The sequence below is a fragment of the Ranitomeya variabilis genome, chromosome 4 (assembly GCF_051348905.1).
Source record: "Ranitomeya variabilis isolate aRanVar5 chromosome 4, aRanVar5.hap1, whole genome shotgun sequence".
In the NCBI taxonomy this organism is placed as follows: Eukaryota; Metazoa; Chordata; class Amphibia; order Anura; family Dendrobatidae; genus Ranitomeya; species Ranitomeya variabilis.
Window position 1 is genome coordinate 495,843,277 of NC_135235.1, and position 12,886 is coordinate 495,856,162.

A 12,886-nucleotide genomic window follows, 5' to 3' on the forward strand; every position below is an offset into this window, starting at 1 on the left:
GCCACAAGAATGGGGTCTGTATGGTATCCATTTTTCTGGACACCCATTAAAATATATAATGGCAAGTCTAAGGACTCGTGCAAACGGCCGTATTTTCAGTTCGAGGGCGATCCGACAAAACAACGGATTGCACTTGGACCAATGTATTTCTATGGGGCCGTGCACATGTTAAATTTTTTTCCTGGGACTGAATCTGTCCAAGGTAAAAAAAAAAAAAATTGCAGCATGCATGGTTGGCATCAGATATTCAGATCGCACTCAGCCATGCAAGTAAATGAGTCCATGGAAAAAATATATATACTAAACGGCACTCAGATGACCTCGGAATCCGGTTCAATTTTCACGGACTACCAGAATGGAGAAATGTTATTTTTCTTCTCATTGTCCTAGAAAATCAGATCACAAAATCATGATCAAACTCTGATCAGATCATGATTAGCATAATCAAAATGATATTTTTGGTCGTGCGACCCTGGCCTAATGCTAAATGAATCAGACTAAAAAGTTGATCCATGCAGAAGAACGTTCATGTGAACTAACACATTATCGTTTGTCAGCTTGCTGTCTGTGTGTGGTTTGTTTTCCACATGGAACGAAATATGTTTGCGTGAACAATACCTGAAGAATTAGTCTAAACCCCAGCTTCTTTTTCCACCGTGTTATATACAGCAAGGCGGGGTGTAGTAACCCAGAACTAGGGCCATCTGGATTAGTTACTACATACATTAACCATAAAGGATTGCAAAACCTCTCTCCAGGCAATTCCCTGCAACTAACTAGAAGCAGACCTGTCCATTGTTGTGCCTACAGCCTGTTCAAACTGTCAGCCTCGTCTAATGAGACACTTTAAGAACCAATCATATCTCTGCCGTAACCAATCCTCCAGCGTCTGACAGCCCACCAATAGTACCATACTGTATGAGGCCAATAAGGCGCTGGGTCTCATGTTACCACATTCAGGAAATGTACAAGTCTCCCTCAGCTGATCTATAATGCAGATGCATCTTGTCCCAGGCTGGGGAAAGGCTCAGCAGTGGCCCACACTTGCAATTGCTCTGAACTATTAACTCTTTAGAGAACACAAATTCTTAAAACTCAGTTTACATGCAAATGCATCCAAGCTGTAGATGACATGGATGAAGAATCCAGGATTTAAGGAAGAACTCTTGCACACTTGAGGTGGACAACATTGACCAAGAGTCTTCAATGAACATTTGATAGCAAACACAAAGATGAAGGTAGCGGATCTGGCTTTGATTCTTCTGTCCTCTTTTGGTCTGGTGGATTCAGGAAAAGTTTTCCAGACTTTATCCCACCTTAAGCCACAGTACAGGGATGCAGTACAGACAGCCGCCGTTCAAGATCTCCTTCATCGGCTGCTTGGGGACCGTGCGGATGAGTTTGTGATCACAGTAAACAGATCTTTGGCTGGAAAGGATGGTCTGGAAACTTATCAGCTAAGCTCTGTGGGTGCTGAGAAAGTGGCTGTTGTGGGCAGCACTGGGGTAGCAGCTGCCACAGGATGCTACAACTACTTGAAATATTTCTGTGGTTGCCACATTTCATGGTCAGGAGTCCAGCTGCAAGTCCCATCACCTCTGCCTAGAGTGCCTTCACCCATCACTGTGAAAACACCTAATAGGTAAGAAATCTAAAAACGTATCAATTAGTGATGAGCGAATATACTCGTTACTCGAGATTTCCCGAGCATGCTCGGGTGTCCTCCAAGTATTTTTTTATTGCTCGGAGATTTAGTTTTCTTTGCCGCAGCTGAATGATTTACAGCTGTTAGCCAGCTTAAGTACATGTGGGGGTTGCTATTAAATCCCCACATGTAATCAAGCAGGCTAGTAGCTGTAAATCATTCAGCTGCTGCAAGGAAAACTAAATCTCCGAGTACTTACAAATACTCGGACGTCACACAAGCATGCTCGGGAAATCTCGAGTAACGAGTATATTCGCTCATCACTAGTAGCAATAGATCGGCAAAAATTGGGACAATGCAAGCTTACGGCATATCGCATGTCCGTATTTGGGCTCCACTTTTTTCTCCCATCCAGTAATGTATATTTTGTGTGTGCATTAAAATACTTACCGGTCTTGGTCTTCTGTTTCCAGAACTACTCCCGTCCTCTCATGGATCACGTGACCACAATTGTGAGTGACTAGCTGGCTCAGACAGCAGTGCTGTGTGCAGCAAAAATCACTTTCTTAATGTAAAGGTGCAGTTCCACTACAGTATTATAAATGAGTTCCTAGGAAAGCTTGTTTCATGATAACTGTGCAGTCTGAAGGCTGCCGATCATCCGACAAAAGACGCTCGGATGTGTAGCACAAAAGGTTGTTTCAGCTGACGAACGAGTATTTAGATTATTCGTCTGGTGAAATGATCATTTGTGCTTCACAAAAGATTATGGCTCTCGGAAGCACATTATACTGTCTAAACCGGACTCATGCTGAGGAAAATAATGGCAGCCTATCTGCACTGAACAATTTTTTACCTATGGTGCATCTAGGATGCAGTCTGCCTGGGTAAACGGTATTAAACCAGGGGCGGACATATTGATGCAATCTGTGCAGCCGCACAGGGCCCACACGTAACTGATCAGGGTTTGGGATTGGGTAATGTATATTGACATTATGATATGTCTATAAGACTCAGGATGAGGCTTTCATAGACTTACATGAAGACTGGAACGAACGGTTCATGATGTGAACCAACAAAAAGGAGCTGTGATCACGTGAAGCAGGACAGGAACTGCGCTGGAAATGACAGAAGACCGAATGGGGAAATACAAAACGAAACCCCGCTAGAGTTGTACTGTAATGTGACACCTATAGAAGCATGTGGGGCTTTATTTTCCTTCCATACGCTCTTGACTTATTTTGTTTCTATCAAATTTACAGCATTTTTGTTTATAAAATTGATGAAAATAACATTGAGGCCTTGTTTCTAGGGGAGAATATCTCTACAATGACACCTCACGGAGCCTGTATGGCCGTACAATGGCTTAATGCCATATATAAAAGTTCAAAGTGAAAGATGTTTTATCTATGTAGGTAAAAAACGTGAAATATACCACACAATATATAGCATCCTTAAGGGGTTTTCTCATACAAAAATACACTTTAATCAATACATATTGGAATAAAAATAAGTACACCTATTGGAGGTGTTAGAAAATGTCCCTGTGCTGAGATAATCTTATAAATGTGTCCCTGCTGTGTACTGTGTAATGGCTGTGTCTGACCATACAGAAACATGCTCTGATCATACCACAGCTCCTGGGCAGGGGAGGAAGCAAAAGAGAGTATACAGGCAGGACAGGTTTCTGTAAGGAAAAACATTTCCGTTCCTGGTGTTTTACGTCACAGAACGAGTCGGCTACGATTCTCTGCTGTAATGGCTGCATTCTCTCCTTTGCATCCTCCCTTACCCAGGAGCAGTGGTGTATCAGACCTTGTTCCTGCACGGTCAGACACTTCCATTATACAGTAGCACATTTGTGAGATTACCTCAGCACAGGAACATTATTATTAGAATAGCACGTGTGTGTGATACCTGCCTCCCGAGCACACGAGCCGGCAGATATTGGCCCTGCTCATGTCTTGATGTGGAAGTAATCAGAGCCAGATTACACCTCTAAACACAGAATTGGGCCACAACACTCATTCCTTGTATCCTCTGATTTTCACACATTTATTGTACAGGACGAGTTTGTGTGTGTCATTATACAGATGTATCCTAATTCTTCTGATGTACAAGTTTAAGAAGATAATTTTTGATAGCCGAGTCATGTGACAGTTGTATCATTTTGATTTCCAACTTTTACTGTACATGGACCAGGAGCTGTTTCTTATTCCCTTTTTTTCTTTCGATTCATTCCTTGAGGACACATTACTTCCTTCTTCTTTCTGCACGTGATAATGCAGGCCGTCATACGCACGTTACTTCCTCATATGTTAAGCATTTTTTGTCAGCTTGCATTTTTTGCCTTACAAGTATCCAAGTTTGCTGCTTCTTAAAGCGGCATTCTACTCATTGCATCTGAATTATGTTAATATACCGTAGGTAGGGACTACATTTTTGTTCCCACGATCATGAGAATTAGTGTTCTGGTGCTATTCTCATAGAGATAACCACATGCGTCATCTGCTCCGGAGGAATTAATTTAAGCAAATACTTGTTTCCCATAAAAATAACACCTCTCATCAATAATAATAGCAGAGTAGTGAGAGCAGTACAGGTTTCCCATGAGAAATCACAAAAAAAATCTTTTACAAAGTTTAGCAGCCCCCCCTGACGTCATTAATAGTTCACAGGGAGAACATCAAAGTCTGATCTCTACTATGACATTCAATGGACCTGGGAGGCAGGGGTTATGACTTACATCAGCAACCCTTGAGGTCAGCTATTGCCCCAAGTGAACTCCAACGTGTATCAAAGCATATTCATTCTTCTTTTAATTTAGGAATACAGATTCCATGGGGTCGTTTAGTAAATGCAGATGTGCCTCTATAGTATTGAGTGGAGGTAAAGAATGTCCCCATAGTGTTAATGAAAAGCAGACTTGTGAACATATGGCTTATATTAAAAAAGGAAATAAACAAAAAAATGTGTTTGTATTTTTTTTTTTACTATGGTTATATAATTTTATGCACATAAAGAACATATGTAGTGTAGCCATGCTCCAATTTCTTTGGATGCCTTGGGTTTTCAGATGAGCAGTTGTCAATGCCTATAATACATCATTAAAAAAGTTGAGTACAGGATTGAAACTTATCTTCATATCAGTTCACTTTTGTGATTCCTAACCTATAAATCGCCACAAAATGTATGCTGCCAAAGTTGACTTTTAACTAAGAGTAGTCCTGTGCTTAAAAACACCAGAAAATATATGAGTGGTCTGGGATCATAAATTCCTGTAATGTTATATTCATCTGACTTGGTCTATGGCACATGTGTCAAACTTTAACCAGCAGGTTAAATTTGGCCCACAGGGAGAGTATATTTGGCCCTCAACACAATAATGGTATCTTTGGAGTATATTTTGCCCTCGACGACGGGCAGGTCCCCCAATCGGCATCGCACTTTTACCCTGCATTGCACTTTCAACTATATACAGTGAGGCAAAAAAGTATTTAGTCAGTCAGCAATAGTGCAAGTTCCACCACTTAAAAAGATGAGAGGCGTCTGTAATTTACATCATAGGTAGACCTCAACTATGGGAGACAAACTGAGAAATAAAAATCCAGAAAATCACATTGTCTGTTTTTTTATCATTTTATTTGCATATTATGGTGGAAAATAAGTATTTGGTCAGAAACAAAATTTAATCTCAATACTTTGTAATATATCCTTTGTTGGCAATGACAGAGGTCAAACATTTTCTGTAAGTCTTCACAAGGTTGCCACACACTGTTGTTGGTATGTTGGCCCATTCCTCCATGCAGATCTCCTCTAGAGCAGTGATGTTTTTGGCTTTTCGCTTGGCAACACGGACTTTCAACTCCCTCCAAAGGTTTTCTATAGGGTTGAGATCTGGAGACTGGCTAGGCCACTCCAGGACCTTGAAATGCTTCTTACGAAGCCACTCCTTCATTGCCCTGGCGGTGTGCTTTGGATCATTGTCATGTTGAAAGACCCAGCCACGTTTCATCTTCAATGCCCTTGCTGATGGAAGGAGGTTTGCACTCAAAATCTCACGATACATGGCCCCATTCATTCTTTCATGTACCCGGATCATTCGTCCTGGCCCCTTTGCAGAGAAACAGCCCCAAAGCATGATGTTTCCACCACCATGCTTTACAGTAGGTATGGTGTTTGATGGATGCAACAGTATTCTTTTTCCTCCAAACACGACAAGTTGTGTTTCTACCAAACAGTTCCAGTTTGGTTTCATCAGACCATAGGACATTCTCCCAAAACTCCTCTGGATCATCCAAATGCTCTCTAGCAAACTTCAGACGGGCCCGGACATGTACTGGCTTAAGCAGTGGGACTCGTCTGGCACTGCAGGATCTGAGTCCATGGTGGCGTAGTGTGTTACTTATGGTAGGCCTTGTTACATTGGTCCCAGCTCTCTGCAGTTCATTCACTAGGTCCCCCCGCGTGGTTCTGGGATTTTTGCTCACCGTTCTTGTGATCATTCTGACCCCACGGGGTGGGATTTTGCCCCAGATCGAGGGAGATTATCAGTGGTCTTGAATGTCTTCCATTTTCTAATTATTGCTCCCACTGTTGATTTCTTCACTCCAAGCTGGTTGGGTATTGCAGATTCAGTCTTCCCAGCCTGGTGCAGGGCTACAATTTTGTTTCTGGTGTCCTTTGACAGCTCTTTGGTCTTCACCATAGTGGAGTTTGGAGTCAGACTGTTTGAGGGTGTGCACAGGTGTCTTTTTATACTGATAACAAGTTTAAACAGGTGCCATTACTACAGGTAATGAGTGGAGGAAAGAGGAGACTCTTAACCCCTTAATCCCATATGACGTACTATACCGTTGAGGTGGGGTGGGCCTTAATTCCCGGTGACGGTATAGTACGTCATACGCGATCGGCCGCGCTCACGGGGGGAGCGCGGCCGATCGCGGCCGGGTGTCGGCTGCATATCGCAGCTGACATCCGGCACTATGTGCCAGGAGCGGTCACGGACCGCCCCCGGCACATTAACCCCCGGCACACCGCGATCAAACATGATCGCGGTGTACCGGCGGTACAGGGAAGCATCGCGCAGGGAGGGGGCTCCCTGCGGGCTTCCCTGAGACGATCGGTACAAGGTGATGTACTCACCTCGTACCGAACGTCTTCTCCCTGCAGGCCCCGGATCCAAAATGGCCGAGGGGCTGTATCCGGGTCCTGCAGGGAGCACTTCCGGGTCGGAGCAGGCTGCAGATGAAAGCTGCAGCCTGCTCCGATGAAAGTATGATCGCAGATCTGATAGAGTGCTGTGCACACTATCAGATCTGCGATCTGTGATGTCCCCCCCTGGGACAAAGTAAAAAAGTAAAAAAAAAAAATTTCCACATGTGTAAAAAAAAAAAATAATAATTCCTAAATAAATAATAATAAAAAAAAAAATATTATTCCCATAAATACATTTCTTTATCTAAAAAAAACAAACAAAAACAATAAAAGTACACATATTTAGTATCGCCGCGTCCGTAACGACCCAACCTATAAAACTGGCCCACTAGTTAACCCCTTCAGTAAACACCGTAAGAAAAAAAAAAAAAAAACGAGGCAAAAAACAACGCTTTATTACCATACCGCCGAACAAAAAGTGGAATAACACGCGATCAAAAAGACGGATATAAATAACCATGTTACTGCTGAAAACGTCATCTTGTCCCGCAAAAAACGAGCCGCCATACAGCATCATCAGCAAAAAAATAAAAAAGTTATAGTCCTCAGAATAAAGCGATGCCAAAATAATTATTTTTTCTATAAAATAGTTTTTATCGTATAAAAGCGTCAAAACATAAAAAAATGATATAAATGAGGTATCGCTGTAATCGTACTGACCCGACGAATAAAACTGCTTTATCAATTTTACCAAGCGTAGAACGGTATAAACGCCTCTCCCAAAAGAAATTCATGAATAGCTGGTTTTTGGTTATTCTGCCTCACAAAAATCGGAATAAAAAGTGATAAAAAATGGTCACGTGTCCGAAAATGTTACCAATAAAAACGTCAACTCGTCCCGCAAAAAACAAGACCTCACATGACTCTGTGGACCAAAATGTGGAAAAATTATAGGTCTCAAAATGTGGAGACGCAAAAACTTTTTTGCTATAAAAAGCGTCTTTTAGTCTGGTTTCACACTTGCGTTTTTATCTGCATGCGTTTTTTAAAAAAACCGCATGTGTGAAAAAATGCATGTAAACGCGGTAAAACGCATGCGTTTTTATAGAAAAACACAAGAAAACAAGAAAAAAACAAAAAACCCTACCCCTAACCCTACCCCTAACCTGAAATACGTGGCACTGAAATACGTGGCACTGAAATATACGTTTATATATGTATATACGTATATAAGTGCCACGATATTTCAGTGGCCACGTATTTAAGTGCCACGTATTTAAGTGCCACGTATTTAAGTGCCACGTATTTAAGTGCCACGTATTTAAGTGCCACGTATTTAAGTGCCACGTATTTACGTGCCACGTATTTACGTGCCACGTATTTTTCAGTGCCTGAAATACGTGGCACTGAAATACGTGGCACTGAAATATCGTGGCACTGAAATATCGTGGCACTGAAGTATTTACGTGCCACGTATTTTTCAGTGCCTGAAATACGTGGCACTGAAATACGTGGCACTGAAATACGTGGCACTGAAATATCGTGGCACTGAAATACGTGGCACTTAAATACGTGGCACTTAAATACGTGGCACTTAAATACGTGGCACTTAAATACGTGGCACTTATATACGTGGCACTTATATACGTGGCACTTATATACGTGGCATTTATATACGTGGCACTTATGACTGTCAGAAAATGTTCAGTAAACGGTTAGGGGTAGGGTTTCAGGTAGAATTGGGGAGTTTCCACTGTTCAGGCACATCAGGGGCTCTCCAAACGCGACATGGCGTCCAATCTCAATTCCAGCCAATTCTGCGTTGAAAAAGTAAAACAGTGCTCCTTCCCTTCCGAGCTCTCCCGTGCGTCCAAAAAGGGGTTTACCCCAACATATGGGGTATCAGCGTACTAGGGACAAATTGAACAACAACTTCTGGGGTCCAAGTTCTCTTGTTATCCTTGGGAAAATAAAAATTTGGGGGGCTAAAAATCATTTTTGTGGGAAAAAAAATATGTTTTATTTTCACGGCTCTGCGTTGTAAACTGTAGTGAAACACTTGGGGGTTCAAAGTTCTCACAACACATCTAGATAAGTTCCTTGGGAGGTCTAGTTTCCAATATGGGGTCACTTGTGGGGGGTTTGTACTATTTGGGTACATCAGGGGCTCTGCAAATGCAACGTGACGCCTGCAGACCAATCCATTTAAGTCTGCATTCCAAATGGCGCTCCTTCCCTTCCGAGCTCTGTCATGCGCCCAAACAGTGGTTCCCCCCCACATAGGGGGTATCAGCGTACTCAGGACAAATTGGACAACAACTTTTAGGGTCCAATTTATCCTGATACCCTTGTGAAAATACAAAACTGGGGGCTAAAAAATCATTTTTGTGAAAAAGAAAAATAATTTTTATTTTCACGGCTCTGCGTTATAAACTGTAGTGAAACACTTGGGGGTTCAAAGTTCTCACAACACATCTAGATAAGTTCCTTGGGGGGTCTAGTTTCCAATATGGGGTCACTTGTGGGGGGTTTGTACTGTTTGGGTACATCAGGGGCTCTGCAAATGCAACGTGACGCCTGCAGACCAATCCATTTAAGTCTGCATTCCAAATGGCGCTCCTTCCCTTCCGAGCTCTGTCATGCGCCCAAACAGTGGTCCCTCCCCACAAATGGGGTATCAGCGTACTCCAGACAAATTGGACAACAACTTTTGGGGTCCAATTTATCCTGATACCCTTGTGAAAATACAAAACTGGGGGCTAAAAAATCATTTTTGTGAAAAAAAAAAAATAATTTTTATTTTCACGGCTCTGCGTTATAAACTGTAGTGAAACACTTGGGGGTTCAAAGCTCTCAAAACACATCTAGATAAGTTCCTTAGGGGGTCTACTTTCCAAAATGGTGTCACTTGTGGGGGGGGTTTAATGTTTAGGCACATCAGGGGCTCTCCAAACGCAACATGGCATCCCATCTTAATTCCAGTCAATTTTGCATTGAAAAGTAAAATAGCGCTCCTTCCCTTCTGAGCTCTGCCCTGCGCCCAAACAATGGTTTACACCCACATATGGGGTATCAGTGTACTCAGGACAAATTGCACAACAATTTTTTGGGTCCAATTTCTTCTCTTACCCTTGGGAAAATAAAAAATTGGGGGTGAAAAGATCATTTTTGTGAAAAAATATGATTTTTTATTTTTACGGCTCTGCATTATAAACTTCTGTAAAGCACTTGTTGGATCAAAGTGCTCACCACACATCTAGATAAGTTCCTTAGGGGGTCTACTTTCCAAAATGGTGTCACTTGTTAGGGGTTTCAATGTTTAGGCACATCAAGGGCTCTCTAAATGCAACATGGCATCCCATCTCAATTCCAGTCAATTTTGCATTGAAAAGTCAAATGGCGCTCCTTCCCTTCCGAGCTCTGCCCTGCACCCAAACAATGGTTTACACCCACATATGGGGTATCAGCGTACTCAGGACAAATTGCACAACAATTTTTGGGGTCCAATTTCTTCTCTCACCCTTGGGAAAATAAAAAATTGGGGGTGAAAAGATAATTTTTGTGAAAAAATATGATTTTTTATTTTTACGGCTCTGCATTATAAACTTCTGTAAAGCACTTGTTGGGTCAAAGTGCTCACCACACATCTAGATAAGTTCCTTAGGGGGTCTACTTTCCAAAATGGTGTCACTTGTGGGGGGTTTCAATGTTTAGGCACATCAGGGGCTCTCCAAATGCAACATGGCATCCCATCTCAATTCCAGTCAATTTTGCATTGAAAAGTCAAATGGCGCTCCTTTGCTTCCAAGCTCTGCCATGCGCCCAAACTGTGGTTTACCCCCACATATGGGGTATCAGCGTACTCAGGACAAATTGTACAACAACTTTTGGGGTCTATTTTCTCCTGTTACCCTTGGTAAAATAAAACAAATTGGAGCTGAAATAAATTTTGTGTGAAAAAAAGTTAAATGTTCATTTTTATTTAAACATTCCAAAAATTCCTGTGAAACACCTGAAGGGTTAATAAACTTCTTGAAAGTGGTTTTGAGTACCTTGAGGGGTGCAGTTTTTAGAATGGTGTCACACTTGGGTATTTTCTATCATAGAGACCCGTCAAAATGACTTCAAATGAGATGTGGTCCCTAAAAAAAAATGGTGTTGTAAAAATGAGAAATTGCTGGTCAACTTTTAACCCTTATAACTCCGTCACAAAAAACAATTTTGGTTCCAAAATTGTGCTGATGTAAAGTAGACATGTGGGAAATGTTATTTATTAAGTATTTTGTGTGACATATGTCTGTGATTTAAGGGCATAAAAATTCAAAGTTGGAAAATTGCGAAATTTTCAAAATTTTCGCCAAATATTCGTTTTTTTCACAAATAAACGCAAGTTATATCGAAGAAATTTTACCACTAACATGAAGTACAATATGTCACGAGAAAACAATGTCAGAATCGCCAAGATCCGTTGAAGCGTTCCAGAGTTATAACCTCATAAAGGGACAGTGGTCAGAATTGGAAAAATTGGCCCGGTCATTAACGTGCAAACCACCCTCGGGGCTTAAGGGGTTAAAGAAGAAGTTACAGGTCTGTGAGAGCCAGAAATCTTGATTGTTTGTTTCTGACCAAATACTTATTTTCCACCATAATATGCAAATAAAATGATAAAAAAACAGACAATGTGATTTTCTGGATTTTTTTTTTCTCAGTTTGTCTCCCATAGTTGAGGTCTACCTATGATGTAAATTACAGACGCCTCTCATCTTTTTAAGTGGTGGAACTTGCACTATTGCTGACTGACTAAATACTTTTTTGCCCCACTGTAGGTATGGTAGATGCTGATACAATTGAAAGTAATGATGGAGGTTGGAGCGTCAGCTGACGCTCCCTTTCCCATCATTCCCCCTCAGTGTCTGACGTCTCGGCGCAGCGGGTGACCTCATTACAATGCACCTGCTGTACCGAGATATTCAGAGCATCTGAAGACACCAGAGCAGCGGGGAAACGGGCAGAGGTGAGTATTTATTTTTTCAATGTGGGGCCTATTATACAGTATGGAGCACTTTGTGGGGCCATGATACTGTATGAAGCTCTACGTGGAGCATATTATACTATATAGATCACTATATGAGACCATTTATATTGTATGGAGTAAATGTGAGGCCAGTATACTGTATGGAGCACTTTTTGTGGCCGTTATACTGTATGGAGGGCTATATGGGGACTACAGTTGGGGAATCATACTGTAATGGGGTCATTATTCTTTGTCGGGGGTGGAGGTTGGTACAGTAGGTTCATCATAGCATGCATGTCGTGGGTACTATGAAGAAATTGTGAGAGTATCATACTGCGTTTGGGGGCACTTTTGTTTGCATCATACTTTATGATCTGTATTATTTAAGGTTCTTTATTCTTTGTTATTACATATTTAAATTAGGCCATTAGGGCCATATGCTTTTTACTGCTCTTGCATAACAAATTATATTATTCCAATATTTTATTCTAAGATCTATTAATTAAAATGTATTTTCTTCATGGGACAATCTTTTTTGAGTTTGTTTCTATATGAAAAAGTTAATTGTTTTATTTAATAAGGAAAAACTTCCTCAATTTTTTTAAATAAATATCAAGGTTGGCAAGCAACTTTGTCCAAATTTGTATATTTGTTCTATTTAGTATTTTGTGTTTGACATCCCTGGCCTAGGGCTACCTGAAATCACTGCGTCGCATTGCTGCCTTCAACCGGGTAACATGCGACACACATGCCATATACTTCCATGCAAGTTGCATACAATTTGCGATTTGTGTACTACTTGTCTGAGAATTATTGTTGCGATACACGTCACTGTTTCGCCCTAGCCTTACCGTTAGCCACTTTGGCCATTGGCTCACAGGCTCTGCACTAAAGCCTGAATAACCATTTCGGTACTACTTCAGAGGTTTGAAGATGTAGGGAAAGACATCGATTTGGACAACCTTTGCAGTTGCATATGGGCCAAAGAAGTAAAGCAAACAGCTCCTGTCGCAGACACAAAAAGTAGTGTATTATGATGAGATATTGGTTTCCAAAGGCCCATATACTGT

At 41.4% G+C, this 12,886-nt stretch overlaps 1 protein-coding gene across 1 annotated transcript in view; it reads left to right on the plus strand.

Moving 5' to 3' along the window:
• Positions 1-954: 954 nt before the first annotated feature.
• Positions 955-12,886, plus strand: part of NAGLU (N-acetyl-alpha-glucosaminidase) — a 28,712-nt gene continuing 16,780 nt past the window's right edge. Inside the window, exon 1 of the mRNA XM_077251985.1 lies at positions 955-1,642. Coding sequence (XP_077108100.1) covers positions 1,233-1,642 — 410 coding nt within the window. The 5' untranslated portion in view covers positions 955-1,232. The remainder of the gene's footprint in view (positions 1,643-12,886) is intronic.